This window comes from Ictalurus punctatus, chromosome 6, assembly GCF_001660625.3.
Source record: "Ictalurus punctatus breed USDA103 chromosome 6, Coco_2.0, whole genome shotgun sequence".
Lineage (NCBI taxonomy): Eukaryota > Metazoa > Chordata > Actinopteri > Siluriformes > Ictaluridae > Ictalurus > Ictalurus punctatus.
In genome coordinates this window covers 29602521-29629083 of record NC_030421.2, presented here as the reverse complement: position 1 = coordinate 29629083, position 26563 = coordinate 29602521, and the positions used below count along the sequence as shown (strand labels likewise).

General features: G+C 40.7%; 2 protein-coding genes across 3 annotated transcripts in view; one reads left to right on the top strand and one right to left on the bottom strand.

Moving 5' to 3' along the window:
• Window positions 1–231, bottom strand: part of slc4a3 (solute carrier family 4 member 3) — a 78464-nt gene extending 78233 nt beyond the window's left edge. The window contains exon 1 of the mRNA XM_017469079.3: window positions 105–231. The gene's annotated coding sequence lies outside the window, so the exon portion shown is untranslated. The remainder of the gene's footprint in view (window positions 1–104) is intronic.
• Window positions 232–10870: 10639 nt separating this feature from the next.
• Window positions 10871–26237, top strand: LOC108266164 (TOG array regulator of axonemal microtubules protein 1-like). Of its 2 annotated transcripts, XM_017469201.3 has the most exons (16): window positions 10871–10998; window positions 11508–12702; window positions 16276–16339; window positions 17741–17946; window positions 18242–18357; window positions 18599–18705; window positions 18947–19064; window positions 19283–19388; window positions 19997–20232; window positions 20668–20826; window positions 20952–21078; window positions 21244–21350; window positions 21453–21624; window positions 21886–22102; window positions 22797–22886; window positions 25211–26231. In XM_017469201.3, the coding sequence occupies exons 2-16, from the start codon at window positions 11563–11565 to the stop codon at window positions 25468–25470; spliced, it is 3225 nt and encodes a 1074-aa protein (XP_017324690.1). In that variant the 5' UTR covers window positions 10871–10998; window positions 11508–11562; the 3' UTR covers window positions 25471–26231. The 2 variants fall into 2 exon arrangements, with proteins under 2 accessions (XP_017324690.1, XP_053537087.1); XM_053681112.1 differs by lacking the exon at window positions 21886–22102 and having other exon boundaries at window positions 21453–21583; window positions 25211–26237.
• The last annotated feature ends 326 nt before the right edge of the window (window positions 26238–26563 follow it).

Genomic DNA, 26563 nt, shown 5'->3' with positions numbered 1-26563 from the left:
TAGAGCTATTTAAGGAGGCGGTGCATCTTCGGAACAAAAATGCATGAAGATGAGGGGGAATGACAGTCCCCGGGAGCGTGTGAGAGCCGTGTGAGCTCGCCTACCTGCATGTGTGCGTTTGGGCAGTGGTCTCGGCTGAAAAGGTGTGAAGACGTGCGGTCAGAGAGCGCAGGGCTCCGGAAGCTCCATGCTGCTGTTGATGAAGGAACTCTCCTCTCCTCCGCCTCTCGACCGCCTGCTGCCGTCTACAGGCGTGAGAATGACGTCTGGGAGTCACGTGATGCGCAGCGTCGTCATCTCCTTCAGGCATCCAGACACACTACAGTGTGTATATACACAGTCGGGTTTGAACGTTTGTGACCCCTTTAGAATTTTCTATAGGCTATATCTGACACCCCAATTAAACTTAAACTTGGTCATATTTTTATTAAGGAAAATGATCCAATATTACATATCTGTGAGTGGTAAAAGTATGTGAACCTCTAGGATTAGCAGTTAATTTGGAGGTGAAATTAGAGTCCTTTATAGGTTATGAAAAATGCTTTAAACAAACACTAAACTTTCTTACCTGAACACATTCAACAATTGACTATTCCACAAGTCATGCTCAGCAGGAGGTTTCATCATCTATATTCACGGTAAATCAAGGGAAGAAGGGGGAAAAAAAAACTTCTTTCTTCTTTATTTTCAATGATGTTGTGAAAGGTCACTCAACTCTGGTCATTTCAATCCTCTTATCCAGCCTTTGTCAGCAAAGCAACTGAAAATGATGTGTTGTTGAGACAGCTCAACACATTTTTAAATTGGTTAAATGCATGTTCCCTTTCAAAGAGAACTCAACGTTGCGTGATCTTGTGATTACTAGGGCTGTAGAGAAACTTAATCTAGACTGGCCCGTGGAAGAGGAAATGGCTCATATCAGGCTGGATGAGCACTATCTCCTCACTGAATATAGATCTCCCTCACACCACAGAAAACTACCCTTTTTCCCAGAAGTGCATGATGAAATATCGCGCTTTTGGGGAAAACTATTCACTAGCCGTGTTTATAACCCTGCGAGGTCGGATTGTTCGGCCATTGTGGGAAAAGAACAGCATGGGTATTTGGCTATGCCAAAGGTGGAGGAGGCTCTTGCGAGGTACCTCTCTCCATTGACGGCAGGAAATTTAGGGAGGCCGGCGTTGCCATCCAAGCCATGTACGGCCTTCTCAGCGTTGGTTGGCAAAGCTTATGTGGCAGCAGGTCTCGCTTGTGGGTCACTGCATACAATGGCAGTGTTGCAGCCCTACCAAGCAGACCTGCTGCTCAATAGCGGGGATGGAATTGGACAGTGGCGGAGCTTCACCGTGCCATGGATTTGTCTCTCTGGGTGACCAAGCAAACGGCTCGTCATATCGGCTGTTTAATTGGTAGCTTAGTTGTGGTGGAGAGGTACCTATGGCTCAACCTCTCAGAGGTGGGGGATAAGGATAAGGTCTCCTTGCTGGATACCCCTGTTGAACCTTCTGGCCTGTTCAGCAGCACGGTCAACACCACCACTGACAGGTTGCGCGAGATGAAACAGCGGTGTTCAGCCAATTCCTTCCCCATTGTGTCGAGTTCGCCCAGGCATCCACGAGTAGTTAGCCAGCAATAGTAATAGGTAGGCACAGAAGGCAAGTGTGGCAGCCTTCTGGTTACATCTAGCACGATCCAGGTAACTTAATCATGAAGAACATCGAGATTTTGTTCTTGCCCATATGAGAAGCTTGGGGCTCAAGTTGAACCCCAAGAAAAGCATGCTTTCTCCAGTGCAGTGGACAGCTTTTCTGGGGGTTATGTGGGATTCTACTATGATGAAGGCATTTTTATCCCAATACGTGTAGGGTCAAGCCTATCAACATTGAGCAAGATAAAGCTGGGTCTGGGCATCCCCTCCAGTCTCTATGAGAAACTGTTGGGGTTAATGGCAGCAGCATCCAATGTCATACCGTTGGGCCTATTGCACATGAGACTGTTTCAGTGGTGGCTGAAAAGTCATCTGAGGACAAAACCCCTAAGAGTAATTAGTGTCACGCAGCACTTCCTACGTGCTCTGAAAATTTGGAGGTGGTGTCATATAACAACCACCAGGGAGGGTACGTCCACGCCCGCTCTTCAGGCAGGCACAACTAATTCTTCTCTGGGCAGAGTGAAATGTACACTCCAGGCAACCAGAATGTGTGGGCAGACATCCTGTCAAGGCAGGGGCTGAGATGGAGTGGATGGATCCTAGGCATTGGAGGCTCCATCCACAAGTGGTGGAGTCTGTATGGCAGAGGTTCGGCCAAGTGGAAGTGGATATGTTCACCTCCAAGTAGACAACACACTGCCTGCTGTGGTTCGCCATCACTGCTCCTGCACCATTGGGGCTGGATGCCATGGACCACATGTGGCCGAGGTCACATCTGTATGCTTATCTCCCAATCGCTCTGCTCCCACAAGTTCTAGCAAGAGTTTGGCAAGACCATCTACATCTGCTGCTAGTATCACCTTATTGGCCAGCTCGAATATGGTTCTCAGAGATAATATCTCTGCTAGACGGCACTCCCTGAGAGATTCCCGTTCAAAGGGATCTACTGTCCCAAGACAGAGGGTTGATTTATCACCCTTGTCCAGAACTATGGAAGCTGTGGGTCTGGCCCCTGAGGGGCACCAGCTCATAGATTCTGGTCTCTCAACTGAGGTTGTAGAGACCATGTTGAATGCTAGAGCACCATCCATGAGAAAATTGTGTGCACTCAAGTGGCGACTTTTTGTCTCATGGTGTGAGGAACGTCAGTTAGACCCAGTAAACTGCAATAGCTACAGTCCTGGAGGTTACAGGAAGGTTTCTCAGCAGGGTTGGCTCCTTCTAAAATCCATCCTGCCTTGACTTTGCCCTTGGATTAGCCAAGGCCTTCCTATATTCTAGGCTGTATTATATTCCTAAAGTGCCTACGTCTGCTGCCCAGCCAGTAGTGTTGCAGGCTTTCTGCTCTCTTCTGTTCTTTACACAGGAACAAGAGAAATTGCACCTGCCGTGTCCAGTAAGGGCTCTCTGTACTTACATCCACCGCTCCGTCCAGTGGCGTAAGTCAGAGCAGTTGCTGGTCTGCTTTGGCCTGATAGTAGAGGTGATGCTATGTTGAAGCAGCGCATCTCTTATTTGATAGTGGAAGCAATCTCTATCGCTTATGAGGTGATTGGTCTCGCTATGCATCTGGGCATAAGGGCTCATTCCACTGGGGGGGGGCGCCTCCTCGAAGGCTTTATCCAAAGGGGTACCCTTACGTGTGTGAATGTGTGCGCAGTTGTGCCCTGTGATGGGTTGGCACCCTGTCCAGAGTGTCCCCCACCTTGTGCCCTGAGTTCCCTGGGATAGGCTACAAGCTTTCCTGTGACCCTGTATAGAATAAGTGGTATGGATGGATTGAAAAAGATACAAAATAAAAATATATAAAGTTTAATATTTACAACCCCAATTCCAAAAAAGTTGTGTAAAATGTAAATGTAAATAAAAACAGAATGCAATGATTTACAAACCCATATGTTATTCACAATGGAAAATAAAAACATATCAAATTTTCAACCTAAGGAAATGTATCATTTAAAGGAAAAAATAAGGCAATTTTGAATTTGATTGCCACATCACGTCTCAAAAAATTTGGGACAGGGGCAACAAAAGGCTGGAAAAGTAAATGTTACTAAAAAGAAACAGTTGGAGGCATGATGTGAATAACATATGGGTTTATGAGATTTGCAAATCATTGCATTCTGTTATTATTTACATTTATTTACATTTTATACAGCGTCCCAACTTTTTTTGGAATTGGGGTTGTAATAGCTACAAGGGCAAAATGGAACCCCAGTTGTAGAATTATCCAAATACAGTACTGGGGTGCTGTGTTGTTGTTTTTCTGTTTGTTTATTTGTTTTAATTTGCCATTGTGTAACTTCTCACAGAAAAAGTGACAAGTTCACCACTGAATCAGGTGAACAACGTCACTAGAACAAGTAGAAGAGAGGCAGCGCATATGGATCACAGGCCCATTTGTGGATGCCAGGGAACGCACACACGTTTTAAAGTAAACACTGACACAATTGCTGCTGATTGCTGCTGTGCATAACCACCAAAGCCTCGAAGGAAAACAGGCTCATTTAGGTTTGATGATGTGCAGTTAATTAAACTGGCATCTTGAATTTCAGGAATGTTAATTGTTTGGCAGCTGCCTTTTACATACTGGATTTATGAATTGGATTATTACAGTCACTGTGTTTTCGTATGCATGTATGTACAAATGCATTTATTTATTTGTTTGTTGGTTGGTGTTTTCTATTCATTTGCAGTTATACTTTAACAGGAAAATCACTTTGTTGTTAAGTATACCTATTTTGCTTGAGAAATTTTTTTAAATTATTTTTTAAATAAAATTACAGAATAACGATGAGAAGATGAACGAAAGAATATAGCTTCTACATCATACCTCCAGGTGGAGCCAGTGATCAAACCTTGCTCTACATCTAGTAAAATATTTAGTTCATCCATTTTAATCCAATAAATAATCTTTACCTTCACTGGTCTCCAGGAACAGGTATTCCATGTGATTTGTTATAATTGTGTGGTTACAGCCTTGTGACTACAGTCTGGGGAAGGCCCACATATGGGTGTAATGGGTTTCCAAAATAAATTGGTTATGTAGCTTATTTTAGCTGGTTTGTGAATGGAAATGTGAAGGAACAGACACAGTCTGGGCTCCTTTTTTCCATCGTGAAATATACACCTATGGTGACAAAAAGTATATATATTTTTGGAGAAATGCTACAGTATATTGTCGTTAATCATAATGAATACCTGGGAGGTGTACAAGTAGGCAGATCAAACTAACTGTAGTGACTGTAGAGCATAACACTATACACTGTCATGCTACGTTGCTGACTAGTGGAGTAACTCCATTTTATCTGGCCATCTCGCAGATGGAGAAGAAACTCCAGCACGCATCACATGCTGCCCCCTTGTGGCAGGAATCGCCGCATATTGCTATATAAATTCCCAAATGCTCCTCCTGAAACTCTCTTCAGAGTTTAGCTCAGAGGCTGTTAATCATCTCGGGCTGGGGCCAAATTCTTCTCCATGCATTTTTTCCAGCTCAGCTAGTAGCCAAAGTTTTGTTTTATAGACACTGAGGTAACTTAGCTGTCAATGTATGACATGATCAGAAAAAGATTTATCATAAAACTTACCTTGGGTGTTGTCACTGTTTGTAGGACTACCAGACCAATAAAATATAAAACTTTTCTAACTAGGCTAGTTTGGTGTAGCTGGACAAGGGGAAGCACAACTAAGCTATGAGTTTAGCTGCTACAGTGTCTCATATAGATATTTACACACCTTGTTTTCCTGTTCAGCATAAGAGGATGTTAGTGTTTCTGTTTCAACCCCTTTATTTGTTTTAAAATATATATATATTTTAAATCAGCGTATATACATTGACTGTGAGTTAGCGTTTGGCATAATTGCGAGCTGTCAGCCAATAAGACACGAGTGTTTCCACGTATTTTCCTGCAAGCCCTGTCTGATTGGTCTCACCTCCGTTCACTGAAGATATAAAATTACAACACCGCCATCTTCTTTTACTGATGTTCAGTTACATAGTGACAAACTCAAAGTGGAGAATTATTTGGGGCTAAATAATTTCTTTAATGGTGTTCTTTTTTTTTTTTTTTTTTTTTTTTTTGCTTTCATATTTACTCGAGTATATTTAGGTTCTTATTCTTATTCTCGTTCTTATTCACATAAAATATACATACTGTATGTTATTTTTAATGGTAACACTTTACTATAAGGTCCACAAATAAACAATATATTAATACTTAACTTATGCTTCATAATGATTAATTAATATGTGCACTAATTCTTAGCACATCAGGAAATAATGAAATGTATACATTAACCATCAACTGAGTTACAGCATATATGAAGTGGTAATAATAAGGGTAATAGTTAAGGATTAACATTTTTCTAACTGTTAATTGATAGCATTAACATCACAGTTAGGCAAAACTATGGAGAGGATGGTAACAGATAGATTAGATCACTATATAGAAAGTAAAGGTCTTCTCTCACTGTATCAGTCAGGATTTCATAAAGGGAGGGGGACAATGGATTCTGTATTATGCCTAGATTCAGAAGTTACGAAAGCTCAAACTAACAAAGAAAGTGTAAATTGCTGTATTTTTTGATGTTGAAAAAGCCTATGATATGCTTTGGAAGGATGGACTTCTAATTAAACTCTGCAAATTAGGAATAAATGGTAATATATATAATTGGGTATTAGACTTTCTGAACAGAAGAACAATAGAAGTTAGAGTAGGTAAAGAGTATTCAAATAGATATGCAGTGGAAAATGGTAGCCCACAAGGCAGTGTATGGAGCCCAATACTGTTTAATATTATGATTAATGACATATTTGATCAGGTTGGAGGAAATATAGGTAAGTCGCTTTATGCGGATGATGGGGCACATTGGGGTAGGGGTCGAAATATAGAATAATTAAGACAGAAAATGCAACATGCAATAGGGAAAGTAGAACAGTGGGCAAATGAATGGGGATTTAAACTGTCAATTTCAACATCACAAGTTATATAAGTTTTTCTAAACGTCATAAAACAGTACCACTTCAATAATATGGGGTAGATTTTGAACAGGTCAAGGCTGTGAGATTTTTAGGAGTGCTTTTTGATGAGAAGCTGACCTGGGGTCCACATATTGATAAAATTAAGAACAAATGAAAAAAGATTAATAATGTTCTGAGATGTCTGTCAGGGGAGCAAGTAGGGCATCATTCATAAATATCTATCAGGCTCTTATGAGAGCAACATTTGACTATGGTTGCCAAGCATATATTTCATCATCACAATCAAATCTTAAAAAGCTTGATGTGGAACAAGCACAAGCACTCCAGATCTGTAGCATTTAAATCATTACCAGTGACTGCATTACAGGTTGAGACAGGATAGGTCAGTAGTATCAGGAGGGTTAAGATCATGCTGGCATATTGGATAAATCTACAAGGGCATAGCAGGGTGCACCCCACGAAAGAATGCTCAGAGTTTTATAGGACTAACTTTAACAGTTTCGGATGGTTAGGAAATGCAAAGGCACAAAATGCAGGTCTCAGTCAGCTACAAGTAAGCCCCATTGTGGTGATACCAATAGTACCACCCTGGAGATTCATAAAACCATCTGTAGATACAAGATTACAACAAATATTAAAAGAGAAATCTAAAATAGCACCACAGTGGATAATAGTTCAAAACTACATGGACCAGTATCAGGATAAATTACTCATATATACAGATGGTTCAAAACAGCCTGAGACAGGCTGCACTGGTGCAGCTTTTTTTGTTCCACATTATGAAGTAGCAGTCAAAAAAAAGAGCAAACGATCACTTATCAGTATACACTGTAGAATTATTAGGAATCCTACTGGCACTGCAGTGGTTGGGGAAAAATCATCAGAACCAAGATGTCTCTATAACTTCTGACAGTCTATCTGCAGTATCAAATATACAGTCTGGGAAAACATCATGCAGACAAGACATTGTTTACCAAATACTTTATCTGATTCTCATACTCCATGGTATGTTGAATGTTTCCTTCTTCTGGGTTCCTGCACATGTCGGGGTAGAAGGGAATGAAACTGTGGATGTACTGGCAAAAAGATTGATAAAGCATGAAACAGTTGATATACGAGTAAAGTAAGTAGAGCAGAGATCAAAACCATTATAAAGGGACACACACATAAAATATGGCAGGAATACTGGGACACAGATGACACCGAATGACACCTATATACTATACAAAAACAAGTAGGCATGAGTGTGAGGGAGGGCAGAAACCCAAAGGAAGAGATGATAATTACGCATCTTTGAATAGGTCATGCTGGCTTAAATTTAGCATTAAACAGAATAGAAAACACCCCACTGGACTCTGCACAAACTGCAATACACAAGAGACAGTAAAACACATTCTGTTAGATTGCAAAAGATATGAGAAGCAAAAAACTGAACTAGAGATGCGAATTAGAAAGCAAAACATGACACTAGAGAACTTGCTGGGGAAAATTATCTAAAAAATACTGGGATAAGTGAGAGACTTTAGTAATCTAGTATGAATATCTAGTGTATAGTTATTTATCTTTGTTTATTATAATATAAAATATATAATAATATTGGCGGTATTATTATTATTATTATTATTATTATTATTATTATTATTGTTATTATTATTATTGTTATTATTATTATTATTATTATACTTTTTTCTGCTAATCTGCTGCCCACACTCCAGTCTAGTAGGTGGCGGTAATGCACCTTAAGTCGGCTTGCCAACCGTCATTAAAAGAAGAAGAAGCAGCAGCAGCAGCAGAAGAAGAAGAAGAAGAAGAAGAAGAAGAAGAAGAAGAAGAAAAAGAAGAAAAAGAAAAAGAAAAACCCCATCATTCTCTGCAGGAGTTGAGCGCAGGAAATGTAAAGGCACGAAATGCAGGTCTCAGTCAGCTACAAGTAAACCCCATTGTGGCGATACCAACTGTACCACCCTGGAGATTCATAAAACCATCTGTAGATACAAGATTACAACAAATATTAAAAGAGAATTTGAAAATAGCACCACAAGGGATAATAATTAAAAAATATATGGACCAATATCAGGATAAATTACTCATATACACAGATGGGTCAAAACAGCCTGAGACTGGCCCCACTGGTGCAGCATTTTTTATCCCTTGGTATGAAGTAGCAGTCAAAAAAGGACGACCGATTATTTATCAGTGTACACAGTAGAGTTATTAGGAATCCTCCTGGCACTGCAGTGGTTGGAAAAAAATCATCAGAGCCAAGATGTCGCTATACACGCTATAGCTTCTGACAGTCTATCAGCGCTATCAAGCATACAGTCTGGGAAAACATCATGCAGACAAGACATTGTCTACCAAATACTTAATCTGCTTCTCATAGTTCATGCTAAGGGGCTAAGGGAGGAAAGAACTGAGCTAGAGATGCAGATTGGAAAACAAAACATGGCACTAGAGAACTTGATGGGGAAAACATCTGGGGAAATGCACCGCCCCCTAATGAACTATTTAAAAAGAACTGGTATAAGTGAGAGAATTTAGTAATCTATAGTACGAATAAATAGTACATAACTATTTATCTCTTTACTTTCTTTTGTGTATGCAGTATCGTTTTGGTATTATTATTACTAGGGTTTTTGTTTTTGTTTGTTTGTTTTTTGTTTTGTTTTTTTTTCCTGCCAAGCTACTGCCCACACTCCAGTCCAGTAGGTGGCGGTAATGCACCTTTAGTTCTTTGCCAACCGCCATTAAAAACAAAAAGAAGAAGAAGCCGTTGAGCGCTGGTGCTTCCGACACTTGGCGTCACCATGGAAACGGTTGGAATGGAATGGAAGCGTCATTTTGATTCCAAACACACCACAGGGAGCGTCGTGGAAAAAATACATGTACATATATATTTATATATCAGAATAAAACTGCAAACAAGTTTACATATATATTTATATATCAGAATAAAACTGCAAACAAGTTTCCAAGCTTGAGCGCCTCGGGTCTGGACTTAAACGCCTTGTGTACTGCTTTAGAGTCGGCGACTGCACTCTTTGTAACTGGCATGAAGTTTGTTTGACGTTGGACGTTCGATATTCCCAGACATGCGGAAATTAAAGGACCGTCTCTAAAGTTACATACGACATTGTTATACACGATTCTAACTTCAATAGCATTTGAAGTTAATGACTTACAGTCATATAACCAACTGTAAAGTGTTCATGTAGCTGTCAGCTAAAATGCACACCTTTTAGATTTTTGATATTTAATAAAATAAACTATTAAATCATATCTAAAAATTGCCATGTATTTTATTACTGCATGGGCTCATACACAAAATATACCATAATTTAAAGCTCAATAGCATTTGAAGGGAATGATGTACAGTCACACAACCGTCACAAACTGTAAAGTGTTCATGTAGGTGTCAGGCATGATGCACACCTTTTAGATTTTTGATATTTAACACTACAATGCATGAACCAAAAAAAAAAAAAAACCTTCACGAATGCTTAAAGGGGATCAAAATGACCTGTACTGGATTGAATTGTTTTCTTCCAAAAAATAGATGTCCTATTAATGAAATAATACACACACACACAGACACACACACACACACACACACACACACACACACACACATATATATATGTGTGTGTGTGTGTGTGTGTGTGTGTGTGTGTGTGTGTGTGTGTACACATGTATGTATATTATTGTATGTATATGTATACAATTATTTCATTAATAGGACATCTATTTTTTTAAGAAAACCATTCAATCCAGAACGGGTCATTTTGACCCCCTTTATACATTCGTGAAGGTTTTTTTTTTTTTTTTTTTTTTTTTGGTTCATGCATTGTATGGTTAAATATCAATCAATCAATCAATAAATAAATCTAAAAGGTGTGCCTCATACCTGACACCTAGACAAACACTTTACAATTGGCTTCATGACTGTACATCACTCCCTTCAAATCCTATTGAGCTTTAAATTGTGATATATTTTGGTATGGGCCAATTTCAGTAATGAAATACATGGCACATTTAAATGTGATTTAATAGTTTATTTTAATAAATATCAGAAATCTAAGAGGTGTGCCTTGTAGCTGACACCTACATGAACACTTTACAGTTGGTTATATGACTGCAAGTAATTTCCTTCAAATGTTATTGAAGATAGAATCGTGTATAACAATGTCGTATGTACCTTTAGAGACGGTCCTTTAATTTCCGCATGTCTGCGAATATCGAACGTCCAACGTCAAACCTCCTTCATGCCAGTCTCTATGTGATGCCTGAAACTGCATAGAGGTGTGTTTGCGTTTGTTCAAGTTAGGCTCGCAGCACGCAAAACACTCTGATGAACATAATTAAGGTAAATTTTTTGTTTGTTTTAAAAGCGTTGTCGGGATGAGTGTCATAGACTTGGCAACATAGCTAGTCAAACTCTTGCCATAAACAATGTTAAGCGGTTCCTATGTCAGTTATTTTGCTTGGTCCTGGATAGTCTTAAAGATGACACAGTTAGCGAGCTAGCTAACTAACCAGGTTACTGAGACTAGCAGGTTGAGTTGGTTTACACTGAAATGTGCTAACAGTAACCAGAATACCGCAGCGCCTAGAATAAAAACTGTAGGTTGTTATCATAATATCACTGAAGCTGGCAAAGCTACACAGGTTGTTTAGACATATTTACCTACATGTATGTTTACTTATTTTGCCACTACTCAGTGCGTTGTTGTTGTTGTTATTGTTGTTTTTATTTTTATTTTGTTCCGTGACTTCCCCCTCAGCTGTATTTGGCCAGGGTATTGATGTATTTGGCTTTTTTCAGCAGCTTGGCTTGAGTCTATGTTTTATTTCTTTTCTTTTCTACTTGTTTAGATCTCTTTCTTGGTGACCACGTTCTGAAATCTGTGCTCACACAGGCCTTGTCAAGATGCGCTTTATAAAATCTCAACCCATGCATAGCCTCTTACAAATAACATCCAGTAGTGAGCTTGGCCTTAGACAGAGTTTTACGTTGTCATCATCATCGTCGTCAGGGATGATTTATGGATTAATACCTCTGGAGTTACACCAACAACTGCTTGATCACAAGAACTACCAAAATCGAGCGAATGGGATAGAAGAGCTGAAAACCATCCTGTCCGAGCTGGACTTGAAAACCATTTCATTTGACAGTATTGAGGAGTTCATCTACTTTTTACACAGGCTCCTGGACGACACCAACTTTAAAGTCTTGTACGGTACTTTACAGCTCCTGAACCTCCTTGTTCAAAAGCTGGACTACGATGTGGACCGATATTACAAACAGATCGCGCATGTGGCCCTCAAAACCCTGGGGTACATGCGCGCCATTCCTCGGAACGAATACATGAACGTTTTTCGGCAGCTCATGAGGATCGTAGAGCCGCAGAAAGTTCTGGACCTTGTAACGGGACACTTGAAGCACAAAAACTCGAGAGTAAGAGAGGATGTTCTGAACATCGTTATAGCTGCCATGCTGGCGCACCCCAGGAAATACTTCAATATCCCGCATCTGTGCTTTCTGGTCGCTCCTTATCTTGTAGACATCAATAAGAGGGTGCGACAAGCAGCCCTGGAGCTCTTCGCTGTTTTCGATTACTGTCTTGACACGGGCAATAAACAGCTGATCATGAAGGCTATAGACAGGGTGGAGTTCACCGGTGACGCTGAGGGCCTTATGGCTGCCGTACAGGCACGAAGGGCCAGGCACGTCCTTCCTCGGCTATCTGCGGATGGTACGGTGGAATACGCGCTGGCTATCCCCAAACCTGGCCAGCGACGCACGCCCCAGTTCTGCCTCGAAGCCGATCTGGACTGGATCCTTAACAGAGGCAGATCGAACAGCATGAGGAGTCACAGGACGGACGTCTACTCGGAAGGGCTGGATATCTACAGCAGTCTTGGATCCCTGACTGATGAGATAACATTACAGAGGAGTATAGTGAGAGCTGGCAAGGGCAAAAACAAGCTACCCTGGGAGAGGTCGAGACTCCCATCTGCAGGAAATCAGGAGCCCTGCAGCGCATTGAATGGAAAGTTGTCAGACAAGGTGAGGGATTTGCACATATCTTTTAATGTTGCGAAAAATGCAACAATTTAGAAGAATGGTCAGCATGAATCAGACACTTAATACAGGTGATGTTTGGTGCCCAAAGAAATAGAAACGTCATAGGAACATCAAATCGCTTCTACTTTTTGAATTTTGTAGTTCTATTTAGGAATAATCCATGGTAATGATTAAGACTTTTGGTGGTATGTCAGTCAAATAAAATCTGAAATAATTTAAGATTAACATTACGCAAAAAAGCCACGTCATTTGTTTATTGAAGCAGTGTACCTCAAAATATACTACAAAACTGAAAAAATCCCCAAAAAAGGACCCCGTCATATCTTGCATTGTGTTTGTAGTACAAGTGAAATACAAAAAAAAAAAATCTGTGATGTGAGATTGTACAGTTCTCAACCAGTGAATTTTTTCTTATCATTTCCCCGCATAGACAGGACAGACAGCGCAGTGATCTGGTTACAGGCTCCCACAACGCCACTAAAAGGCTCCGGCATATTTTGTTCACCTCGCTTGTGCTTCACGATACCTGAGCGGAGCTCTAAGGGCTTTGGCAAAGGCCACGACATAGGTCATTATCACATTGACTGCTTTATTAGGAAGTAATAAATTACCTTTAAATTCCCTTAAGGAGACGTAATCCTTAGTATTTAGTACACAAGCACGCGAGTTTAAGCCGCTTGATTAAGGTCAAATATGCCGTGCCTGATTGTATTTAGTTTAGATTCAGGTTCTCATTCAGTATAGCATTTCATTAACCTGCCTTTTAATACAATCGTCAGGAAGGATTTGTTCACTTTTTAAAAAAAAAAATTAATTAATTTTCATTGTCGGAAAGAGGGAGTTCAAAAAAGTTCCTTAAAAGGCCTTTAATTTAAAAAAAAAGTTATTTATCTATATCAAATCATAAGATTTTATTCAACATTTCCTCTAATTGTCAGTTTATTTAATGCTAGCTCATGTATGTACACACAGTGCAAATTGGTCATTTCTTACCCACTACCACGCTCAAGTTGTCTAAATCTCTGTTATTGCATTATAATTATCATTATCATTTTATAACGGTAGATTTATTATTAAGGAATGATGTAGCACTGTTTAAACTTGAAAAAATTGTATAATTGATTTGATTAAATCAAAGTGGCTACTGGTAACGGTAGAGAGGAAAATCTGCTTCTTTCTTCCCGTTCTCAAGGCAGCAGTGTTGATGGAGGATCTCAGTGCTCTCTGTGACGGCGACCAGAGTCGAGTCTAATTAAGCTGTTGAGCCGTTGGGGAACTGTGTCTTGCTTTCCTCCTTGTGTGTTTCTGCAAATCTCAGAGAAAGTGTTCCTAGTGCCGGAGCAATTAATAGTAGCTCGAATTTGTCAAGGAATAACAGTTTGTATTTTAGTTCAAATACGTAAAGGTTATATATTTTACAATCTCTTTTAAAATCGCCAATAATTCTGGAGTTTTTATCTGTTTAATACAATGCAGTCTTTTATGCATATACAGTACCAACCTGAATATTTTTTTTCCCCCAGATCTTAGAGATGTTACAGTATACAGCATAAAGATTAGCACAGTAGAATTACACAACAGCAATACAGTCTAAACATATTTATAAAGAAAATGTAAAAAAGTATTATTTTTCTTTAAGTCCTATAAGTCATGAGGTGGGGCCTCCATGGATCGGACTTGTTTGTCCACAGACCGGATTGATATCTGGAGAATTTGGAGTCAACACCTTTGTCACCAACTCTTTGTCATGTTCCTAAAAGCATTCCTAAACAAGTTTGCAGTATGGCAGGGCGCATTATATTTTTCAATTCAATTCAATTTTATTTGTATAGTGCTTTTTACAAGGGACATTGTCTCAAAGCAGCTTTACAGAAATATATAAACATGGTATACAGATATTAAAAGTGTGAATTTATCCCAATTAAGCGAGCCAGTGGCGACAGTGGCAAGGAAAAACTACCTAAGATGTTAAGAGGAAGAAACCTTGAGAGGAACCAGACTCAAAAGGGAAGCCATCCTCATCTGGGTAACAATAGATAGTGTGGAAAAAGTTAATTATGGTTTTGTATGAAGTCTGTTTGGCCATAGAAGCAGCCGTAGTCCCAGAAATCTGGAATTGGAGTAGATGAGAGCTCCATCCAGAGGTAGGACTTCCGAAACGGATCAGGCAGGTCCGGAGAGCAGAAAGGATCAGGATCTCTAGTATCTCCATAAAATCATGTGTGGCTCAACATAAGGAGAGAGGGAGAGAAAAGATTATTAGGACTGTGCTTAGCGTAACAGAAAGTCTAGTCATGGTAGGCTTGAGTAAACAAATACGTTTGAAGCCTAGACTTAAACACTGAGACTGTGTCTGAGTCCCGAACGCTAATTTGAAGACTGTTCCATAACTTTGGGGCTCTATAAGAGTAAGCTCTTCCCCCTGCTGTGGCCTTCACTATTATCCAGCTGAAAGAGGCCACAGACATTAGGGAATACCGTAGCCATGAAGTGGGGTACTTGGTCTGCAGCAATGTTTAGGCAGGTGGTACGATGTCAAAGTAACATCCACATGAATGCCAGGACCCAAATTTTCCCAGCAGAACACTGTCCAGAGCATCACACTTGATCTGCCAACTTGCCTTTTTCCCCATAGTGCATCCTGGTGCCATCTCTTCCCCAGGTAAGCACCCGGCCGTCCACATGATGTAAAAGAAAACGTGATTCAGCAGACCAGGCCACCTTCTACCATTGCTCCATGGTCCCGTTCTGGTGCTCCAGTGCCCATTGTAGGCGCTTACGGCGGTGTACAGGGGTCAGCATGGGCACGCTGAACGGTCTGTGGCTACGCAGCCCCATACGCAGCAAGCTGTGATGCACTGTGTGACACCTATCTGACACGTTTCTATCATAGCCAGCGTTAACTTTTTTCCACTATTTGTACTCTTAGTAGGAGCCTTGGACTGTCGCCAGTTCACCATTTGTCCTTCCTACGAATCACTGCATACCGGGAACACCCCACAAGACATGCCGTATTAAAGATGCTCTGACCCAGTCGTCTAGCCATCACAATTTGACCCTTGTCAGAGTCGATCAGATCCTTACACTTGCCCATTTTTCTTGCCTCCAACACACAAACATCGAGAACTGACTGTTCACGTGCTGCCTAATAAATCCCACCCCTTGACAGGTGCCATTGTAACGAGATAATCGATTTTATTCACCTCAGCTGTTAGTGGTTTTAATGTTATGGCTGATTGGTGTGTGTATATAATGTAAGTAATTAATTTTCAGCTGTTTAGTACTTCAGTTTAAAGAAATTATTATATTATAGACATATTTATCAAGTGTATATGATGCCTAAGCCATTTCATTTCTCCTGCCTTCATGAAGGATCTGTTTATATCACTTTTGGTTTCTTGGCAACACCACTGCAGTTCTTGGTCCTCATTGTCATGTCGAGTGGTGAAGGAGGTTAAAAAGTCTTCTCTCTCCAGTTATTAGGCACAGAAATGTAGATAATTACCAGGTCTATGTTGCTGGCTGGTAACTAAATATATTTTTTTGTTGTTTTAGTCAACTCTTGAAGATCTCACTACCTCCATGAGGCTGAATCAGGAAACTTGTGTCACACAGTCTGGTAAGTCCATGTCTTCCTTGAAGTTTTCGTACTTTCCATCTCTTCATTTCTTTGGCCCTCTTTTTCTTCATCAGTCACTATGATGTATTATGTAGTTTGTGCAACTGAACATGTAATTCTTTTTTATTTTTTATTTTATCAGAGCCGATGTTTTTTTTTAAGTGAACACTTGCCTAAACGTTCTTCAGTCCCACTCCACTTTTTCAGGGCCATAGTCTTGCCAAGTACATTATTTTCTCCTGCTCTAATACATATCAGCTTGTTAACAACTCTAACACAAGATTACCACCTCCTTCTTCAGTTTTGTTGAGTTGGAGCAAGGGAATATTGTCTGCGAATGCTATTCCTGGGTGACTGGAGGAAATTTCAGCTAAGCCTAGCAATAAACAGACTTTTAAAAATGTGAAAAAAATGAAACTGTCTGTAAGGCAATGCTTATTTAACACTTGCGGAAGAAGTCTCGAGTGTCAGTAAGTCAGTGGCAAGAGGACGGATTGCTTTACGGACAAAAAAAGACAGGCAGTTGAAGGAACACCTTTTCTTGCTGCTTTAATTTTATTTTATTTAAGTGATAGGAACAGAAACTAACTTGTTATGCTTGAAATGCTTAAAAGTAAAAGTCAGTAATTGATCGAAATTTGTAACGGGTGCCGAATTGCAGTGATATAAAAGGAATGAAACATTGAAGAATGCACTGTTATTAAAAAATCAACTTTGCGGTTCTACCATTAACTCTGCTTCATCTATCACACCAATCTACTGCTGATTATCTTCCTAGAACAGTACATTGCCGTCATGTTTTATTCCTTAATTATATCTTGGAATATCTTAAATCTCACGTCAGTATTCATTGGTCCGTGTCATGTACAGACGGTTTCCTACTCTTTAGATTTGATGATTGTGGGTTGGTGCATGCCAGTTCTCCCAGAGAGTTACAGTTTGGACAGTTTGCATTACGATTAGACTTATTTCCTCAGGGTTGTATTCAAAAGGTCTGTATTCAGGCTTGTGCTCAACTGATGCTTAAATTGATTTGTTGTGGCTTTTCTTGTGTAGAACGTTCTTAAAATGCTTCTAGGGTGTTCTTTAAAACAAGCCCAAAGACATTCAATTACTAATTCAAATTACATAAAATATAAGTAGACTAATGATCTTATGCAAAGTACTAGGTAAGTTTCCGATAAAATTGTACTAGTTGAGTAATTGAGTTTGATTTGAATGAATAAATGGATTTCCTGCCCGTTTTTTGTTTGTTTGTTTGTTTGTTTGTTGCTCATGTTTGATCATCTGATGGATCAAGCATGATGGATGTGATCCAGTAGAACACAATGAGTGCAGAGTTAGATTCAGACAGTACACGCTTGTGTTTTGAGTAAGCCGAATCTCAAATCCTCGATGCAGGCAAGGCTGGCTTCACCAGACGTTCTCCAATGCACGCTTCTCGGACTAGCGTGGCATCCTCCTCATCATCGTCTTCTCCACCCATCTCGCAGCTGTTTGTGCAGGATGCGTGGAACCAGTTAAGTAAGTGTAGCAAGAATCTCCACCTTGACCTGACTGTCATGAACCTGCAGGAACCAGATGAGGAGCCAGTGGACAATGAGGAGGTGTGTGGGCAAAATTGTATATTTATGTTCATCCAGATGATGATGGCAACGCTATAACTTCCTGTTTATGGCAGTACTACAAGTATTGTTGCCGCATACCCATGTTATAAGCTATAAAGACCCTTGTTTTAATCATTTACTGTTAATCATTTAATCAGTTACAAATTTTGTACATTTCTATTTGACCACATAAAGGAGTATTGGCATTTGAATTGGATTTATTGGGCTCATTGTGTGTGTATTTTTTTTTATAATTAATTAATTAATTAATTAATTATTATTATTTAAACTCAAGTCAAACCTGGACTCATCCTCTCTGACCTCTCCGTCCCTGACGAGCCCAATGAGTGAGAGCAACCTGTCCAGCCGCTATTCTCCTACCACTCCCACCATCAATGGCACCAAGAGCAGGTGCAAATTTATCATTTATGTTTACTTATTTGCTTGTATGAATTAGTTTTTGGAGATAACCCTGTTAAGCGAAACCTGTGAAACCTTATCTAGACATAAGATACAAGTACAGCTTCCATAGAGATTTATATGTGATTTATATGATTTATATGCGATTATACACAGTATACACCATCAATACTGGATAATTGGTACATCAATAAAAAAGCTCATTGTCTCATTCATCAATTCATCACCGCAGGGACTCGATATACATCCCTACAGGCTTCCATAGCAGACACACACTGCCATGGTGGAGAAGAGCTCCCATTCTGACCAGAACACAACCATCTCGCTCCAACAGCTCTGGTAATGCTTTGACGTATTTATTTAAAAGAGCTTTGCTGTTTTTTTCTGAACGCTGTGCATTTAAAAAGCAAATATGGTGCAGATATTTGCAATTGATATGATATGATATTTCCTTGAGCATGTCATGCTATTCTTTTCTGCAGTTTTTTAAAATTATTTTTTAATCATATTTTATGACCATCTAACTGGAATGGAAACATTTTGCAAACATTTTTTTAAGAACACATACTTTCTGTTTTAGATGAAATCATACCTGTTACTCTAAAGAAGGATCCCAACGAGCAGGTGGAGTTGCGGCCATTTTCCAGACCGGAGCTTGTCCTCACTCAGAGCTTCAGACTGCTTAACTCGGATAACTGGTGAGGCCAGCACCTATAGAACTAGGTTACATCTCGTTCAATAAATGTGTCCGTTTCTTTTAAACCTGGCTGCCTAACACTGGTCTGAAAAGGTGTTCTGCCTAAATATTTATATGGTAAATATGAAATGATATCTACCTTTTCATAACTAAACAGAAATCAGTTACTATAGCCTGCTTTTCCCAGCGTAGCAGTATAAATCCTGTCTCTACATACAGGGAGAAAAAAATCAAGGGGCTCATGTTCCTGCACTGTTTGGCACGGTATCACTCTGACGTGCTTAATAGAAGGCTTCATGACATCTGCCTTGCTCTCATTCAAGAGGTAAGCCACTCTTTTATTTATTTTTTTGCTTTCTGCTTTGTATTACTAATATTGTGCACGGGTATTTGACTTCCCGGTTAACTGTTTGAGACGCTAGTAATTGAATGCTCAAATCAGAATTTGGGTATTCGTTTATGCCGTGCATCCAAATGAAGAAAACTGCCTCTGGCAATGATTTGATGCAGAGGATAAGCTGCAGTATAGCATCAGATGTTCGAGGAGCTTAAAAGCTCTCTGAAAAGCGTTTTTTTCCCCACTGGTTTCCGTTACTGTTAAATGTTAATGAATGTAGGTAGTTTTAATAATTAGTTTATTATTCATTGTGTTCTGACCAAAGAAGGACTTTTTTTCTTTTTGTGTACGTTCAAACCATGGTCAAGGCTCTGTCCTATTATTTGCTCCAGTGAAAGCTTTACGAAAATATTGCTTCTAGGGCAGAGAATGTTGTGTTTTTGCCGAAAACAAAAGACGTTAACACAACATAAAACTTTACAGAGCCTATATAAGTTTAATTCCGGAGTCGATTGGATCCAGAGGTTATATTGGTCCTCGTATGATTTGGGGCAGTCTGCGTGGTATAAACCCTCGATGCGCCTTCTGTGCTGCAGGTTCGTAACCTGTGCTCCAGAGTATCCCACATCGCCATTGTGACTTTAGGAGAGCTGTACTCTGGCCTGCAGAAGAGAATGGACCAGGAGCTGGAAGCAACAGCCAAAGTTCTGTTACACAGAGCAGGAGAGACCATTGTGTTCATTAGGCAGGATGTGGATGCAGCACTGAACAGCATGGTGCAGAGCTGCACACCTACACGCAGCATGAACGCCCTGCTTGCTGGAGGACTTGGGTAAGTTTCGCCAAGCTGTTGAAACACTAATCTCTGGCTGTAATCAGGACTGGTTTATATTCTTCCGGGTTTCCTCTGGTGTCCTCCCCCCAGTACAAAGACATGCACTGTAGGCTGATTGGCATCTCCAAATTGTCCAGTGTGTGTGATTGTGCCCTGCAATGGATTGGCACCCCTTCCCTTCCAGGGTGTCCCTCGACTTGTACCCCGAGTTCCCTGGGACAGACTCCAGGCTCTACTGTGACCCTGGGTAGAGTAAGCACTGCTGAAAGTGGATGGATGGACGGATGGACAGATGGACAAGTGACATGGCAGTCAACCAGAGAAAAACGGGCTTTTTTTGCGAAATCCAATTTTTCATTTATGACTCAACGTTAACATTCTTTTGTGAATCTTTTCAATTTCCTTCCCTTTTCTGGTTTCTGTTCCCAACAGTCACTTGAACGCAGCCGTAAGGAAGTGCACCGCTCAGCACTTGACTACTCTGGTCAAGAAAATCGGCACCGGGCGCTTATTGTCTGGAGCGAAAGATCTCACGGACCGAATCTTACCCGCTGTCTCCAAGCTGGCCCAAGACTCTTCACAAGAAACCAGGTTAGCGCTGTCTTTATGACATTTTTATTTGTCCCGCTCTCATACTCCACTACTGATTTAGTCTAAAAGCTTAAAGTGTTTCAAGATTAACCGACAATATTTTTCCGGTCCTTTATTTCTTTCAGATATTTTGGCCGGCAAATGCTGCTGTTCTTGTCTTCTCACCGAGACTTTGATAAAATGGTGGAAAAGTACATACCTCCCAAAGACCTGGCAACCATCAGGAACACCGTTGTCACTCTGAAGGCCAAGGTATCTGATCGGAACATCCGTTCATCTAAGTGCACGATGGTAGTCCACGGTATTATCTATTCATCTGTTAAGATCAGAGTTCTTGTTTATTTGGTCACTGTGTAATATCTTTCACACATGACAGCAGTGGGGAGATTGATTGATTTAATAATCGTGATCCTGTAGGGACCGGGTGAGATGCCTCAGGACACTCCTTCAGCTCGAGGCAGGTGCTCTGGCGGCGGAATGGTGCGTGCCTCGTCTCTCACTCGAGGGCCTCTGATTTCCAGCAGGTAAATATTTGAACGTTGGGGATTATAAAATGGTTCATGTTTTTCAGGCCTAGCTGGTTGATTTTTCCAGTGTTTTTCACTTGTGTTTGTTCTATATTTCAGCAAAAACAACAACAAAGCTCAGCTCCGCAGCATCGTGGACGAGACCGAGTATGTCAAGCAACTCAAAGTCCTGCTGGCTTCAAAAGACTTCCAGGAACGCATCAAGGGCATCGATCAGCTGGTGGCCGACTGTGAGGAAAACTCATATATGGTCATAGGCAACATCTTCCCGGTAATTTATTCAGGCATCTTTTGATTTTTTTTTTCTTTGTGTGCTTTAAGAAGTATCTGTATAAGAGAGAATAAATTGGGAGAATATAAATATTCAAAAGGTAAGGGGTTTCCAAACAGAAGACTTTGTTTAACGGATACAAATGGCCGCTGTATGCACGTGGGCCAATGGCCAAAAGCTACTTAATATTTTTTATATAATAAAGTGAACAGCTAAGCTATAGATAGTATAGGTGTGTTACTGTGTCTGTTTTTCTCCCAGGTGTTTGATGCTTTTAAAGAACTGCTGCAGGAGTCAAACAGAAAAGTGAACCTCTATGCATTGGAGGCCTTACAGAAGATTATCACCTTACTTAAAAACAATATGGCCCAAGCGGTCCATATCCTTATCCCAGCTGTACTGGACAACCTCAACTCGAAGAATAATGCCATCTACACGGCTGCGACGGGCGCCATACGTGCTCTGATCAATAACATCAGTGGGTTCATTTCTCTCCTGCACTTCAAGATCTACGCAAAATGAAATGCAGTACACAAGGAACGAACCCTGACACAGAGACACGTCATACTTTTCAGCAGTTTATAGTTACGTTTAATGTTGACGAACGTCATCTGCCAGACAAGTTCATGTTATCACTTACAGCATCAACAGTCGTTCCCTCACCAGCCTCTTTAAAAATATATATTTTATTCTTTTGCTTTTTCTTGAAGTTAATCAAACAAACAAACAAAAAAGCAGCTGTCATGTCGTTATATAGAAACCAGAAACTCCACGTCATCTGTCTCGAAGACCGTGGCGTAAAAGTTATAGGTTTTTTTATAAAGCGCTGACATTCGATGCTTGGTCTATTACATTTTAAATAAATGTCTCCTTATGGAAATTTCACTGTATCAGTGATTATACGTTGTTAAATAAAAACACGTTTTTAAAAAAAAAATTTATCCGTTTATCCTGTATACCAGTCCGTGGGAGCTGCTACTATATATTTTGGGATGCACTAGGGAGTTAGTGGAGCTTTTTATACTTCTGCTTTGTCATTTGAAAAGCTGAAAGGCGTGATTCGTGTGTATGATGTGCATTTAGGTCTAATGATCATTCTCTTTAGAATGCAAAACAAGTTTCTGAAAAACATTCATATATCATCTCTCTCTTTGTTTTCGTTTATTTTTCAGACAACACGGCTGTACTTCTTCGGCCGTTTTGCAGAAAGGCGCAGTTTCTGAGTGGGAAGGCTAAACTGGACCTTGTCAATAGAGTTGCAGGTATGTCCAGGATGCTCAGAGTGCCTGGAGAAAAGTTTCTGTATGTTCCACAGGTCTGTGTCAACTGTAACGTGTGGCAAGAAACATCACGGTCATGTTCTGACAGAAATCTTATTATTCGTATTATGTTGCACATTCGGTACGTTTTTTTTTGTTTGTTTTTTTTTTTTGGGGGGGGGGGGGGGTTTGCATGGAAAGCAATGCTTTCTGGAACATCAGGATTAATCATAGTTATTTAAAATGCTTACCAAGACTTGCTGGTTTAAAAAAAAAAAACTATAAAAAAAAGAAACAATACATTTGTTTGTATTGACCTCCATCCATCCATCCATCCTCAACCGCTTATCCGTTATCGGGTCGCGGGGGCAGCAGCTCCAGCAGGGGACCCCAAACTTCCCTTTCCCGAGCCACATTAACCAGCTCTGACTGGGGGATCCTTGTCCTGGTCCTGGATACCTGGTCCTGGGTCTTCCCCGAGGTCTCCTCCCAGCTGTACATGCCTGGAACACCTCCCTAGGGAGGCGCCCAGGGGGCATCCTTACCAGGTGCCCGAACCACCTCAACTGGCTCCTTTCAACGCAAAGGAGCAGCGGCTCTACTCTGAGTTCCTCTCGGATAACCGAGCTTCTCACCCTATCTCTAAGGGAGAGGCCAGCCACCCTCCTGAGAAAACCCATTTTGGCCGCTTGTACCCGCGATCTAGTTCTTTCGGTCACTACCCAGCCTTCAGGTGAGGGTAGGATCGAAGATTGCCCGGTAGAACGAGAACTTTGCCTTCTGGCTCAGCTCTCTTTTCGTCACAACGGTGCGGTAAAGCGATTGCAATAATACTCCGATTCTCCGGCCAATCTCCCACTCGCATGTCCCCTCACTCGTGGACAAGACACCGAGGTACTTGAACTCCTTCACTTGGGTTAAGTACTCATTCCCCACCCGGAATAGGCACTCCATCGGTCTCCTGCTGAGAACCATGGCCTCAGATTTAGAGGTGCTAATTCTCATCCCAGCTGCGAACCGATCCAGTGAGTGCTGGAGGTCACGGACCAATGACGCCATCAGGACCACATCATCTGCAAAAAGCAGCGATGAGATCATCAGGTCACCAAACCGCAACCCCTCCCCACCATGACTACGCCTCACACTCAGGTTCAATGCCCCCAACCTCCACAGGGGTGCCAGAAAAACTCAGACGGAGGTGTGAGTTGAAGACCTCCCAGACAGGGGCCTCCTCCAGACGTTCCCAGTTCACCCGCACTACCCGTTCGGACTTTCCAGGTGTGTCCAGAATCTTCCCTCACCCCTTGGCCCAACTCACCACCAGATGGTGATCAGTTGACAGCTCTGCCCCGCTCTTCACCCAAGTGTCCAGAACATGCGGCATCAGATCAGATGATACGATTACAAAATCGATCATCGACCTTCGGCCTAGGGTGCTCTGGTACCACGTACACTTATGAGCCTCCTTATGTTCGAACATGGTGTTCGTTATAGACAATCCATGACTAGCACAGAAGTCCAACAACAAACGCCCGCTTGGGTTTAGATCAGGGAGGCCGTTCCTCCCAATCACGCCTCTACAGGTATCTCCATCATCGCCCACGTACGCGTTGAAGTCTCCCAGCAGAACTATGGAGTTCCCTACTGGCGCCCCATACAGGACTCCGTGCAGGGTCTCCAAGAAGGCAGAGTAGTCTGAACTGGTGTTCGGTGCACACACCCACCCCACAACCCGTAGGCGTAAGGAGGCGACCCTCTCGTGCACCGGTGTAAACTCCAATGTAACGGCGCTCAACCGGGGACTTGAGTCTCGCTAACTTTTATTCAAATACACACTAACCTCAGATGACAACAAAACAAAAATATTTTTTTCTACATGTCTTTTTTTTTTTTTTTACACAAACCATTCAGAAATCAGGTGGGGGGTGGGGGATAAGTACACCCTATAATTCATTAACACATAGAAACCACATTTAGCAACAGTAACTTAAAGTAAATCTTTTCTGTAGGAGTGTATCATCCTCTCACATCGTTTTGGAGAAATGTTCAGCCCACTCATCTTCTTCACAACATTGCATCAAATCATTGATGTTTGAGGGCATTTGTATATACACAGCTCTCTTAAGATCTCACGACAGCATCTCTATGGGGTTAAGGTCTGGACTTTGACTTGGCCATTCGAACACCTTGATTCTATTTATTTATTTATTTATTTATTTATTTATTTATTTATTTATTTATTTCCTTCTTTAGCCATTCATTTTTTTCCCCATAACTGTATGTTCTATAAAACGACATCTATTTCCACTCTGATTTCTGTTTCTTAGAGCTGGTCAGAGAGCTGTACCCCTGCAAGCCACAGCTGGTTGAACACAGAGCACTCCCTCTGCTTTGGCACCTCCTGGGTTCCTCCTGCAAGAGTGGCACAGTCCACGGCCAGAGCAGCACCATGAGAAGAGCTACCACCAACCTGTGCCAAGCGCTGCATGCTCACATGGGCCCCATGCTGCTAAATCAAGCTGCTTCACAACCTTTCAACATCATAAAGAGCCTGAAGGAGAATCTGCAGACCCTCTCACCCCTCTGAGATCCACGTTAGAACATACCCCCAGCTGACAAACTACTTGAAAATAGAGATGTTCTCACATTTCTCACAGTGCCTGCACTTAATAATAATAATAAAAAATAATAAAAAAGAATCACACTTTAATCACTTTGAATGAGCAAAAATGCTATGAGTCTTTAAAAATTCCTGAACTAAAGGAATATAGAGCTTAGTTTGTTTATTGTATATCAGGTTTAAGATTCCCAGGAGCTCTGCTCTTCGGGCACTTTGAATTAGTAACACTAGTTTTGTCATGGTGACTTTATTTATTATAATATTGTTATTGTTCTGTGATTGTTGCGGTTATTTAAAAAAAAAATATATATATATATATATATATATATATATATATTTGCTCTTTGTGAGTTTTTCAACATTTTGACACATCCTGAGGCAACAAACAGAATGTAATATTTGTGTCATGTGACTGTTCTATGAGGAGTCTTTAAATGGTTGTTTTAAACCTTTTGTGCATTTATGAGTTACATACACTTTTGTATTATATAGCTATGAAGTGTGATGACACAGTATTAGCTTCATGTACACTATATTATACTCCAGTATGTAACGTGTCGTGTGTGTGTGTGTGTGTGTATAGATGAAAACTCTATAACGACTTGTTAACTGATGAATTGGACCAGTCCTACTCTCTTTTTGCATGACCAAATATAAAGGTGGAGTGAAAAGATCTATTTCGATGTATACAGAAATTAACTCTGGGTGTTAAGCAGCTATATTTTTGGTGGATGGTAACAAGCAAAACAAAACCATGTGATGAAATCTAGCTTCATGCTAATAGATACATTTCTAGTCTACACATGAATTTATGCCCAGGTCTGTAATTTAGTATAATGCCACTTTTTAACCTCTTTTACCGGTAACCAAAAAATGGCATTTTTGTCTGTTTTGGGGGTATCTGTGTTCAGCATTGATTTGTTTTGTGATCTCACACGCCTCAGTAGTGGTTAATGGCTCATATGAAAGTAGACACTTAAGACTTTACGAATTAGCAGTTATTTCAAGTATTTCTTCTTTCCCATAGCCTACCTCGGGCAATATATTCAGAATTTTAAAA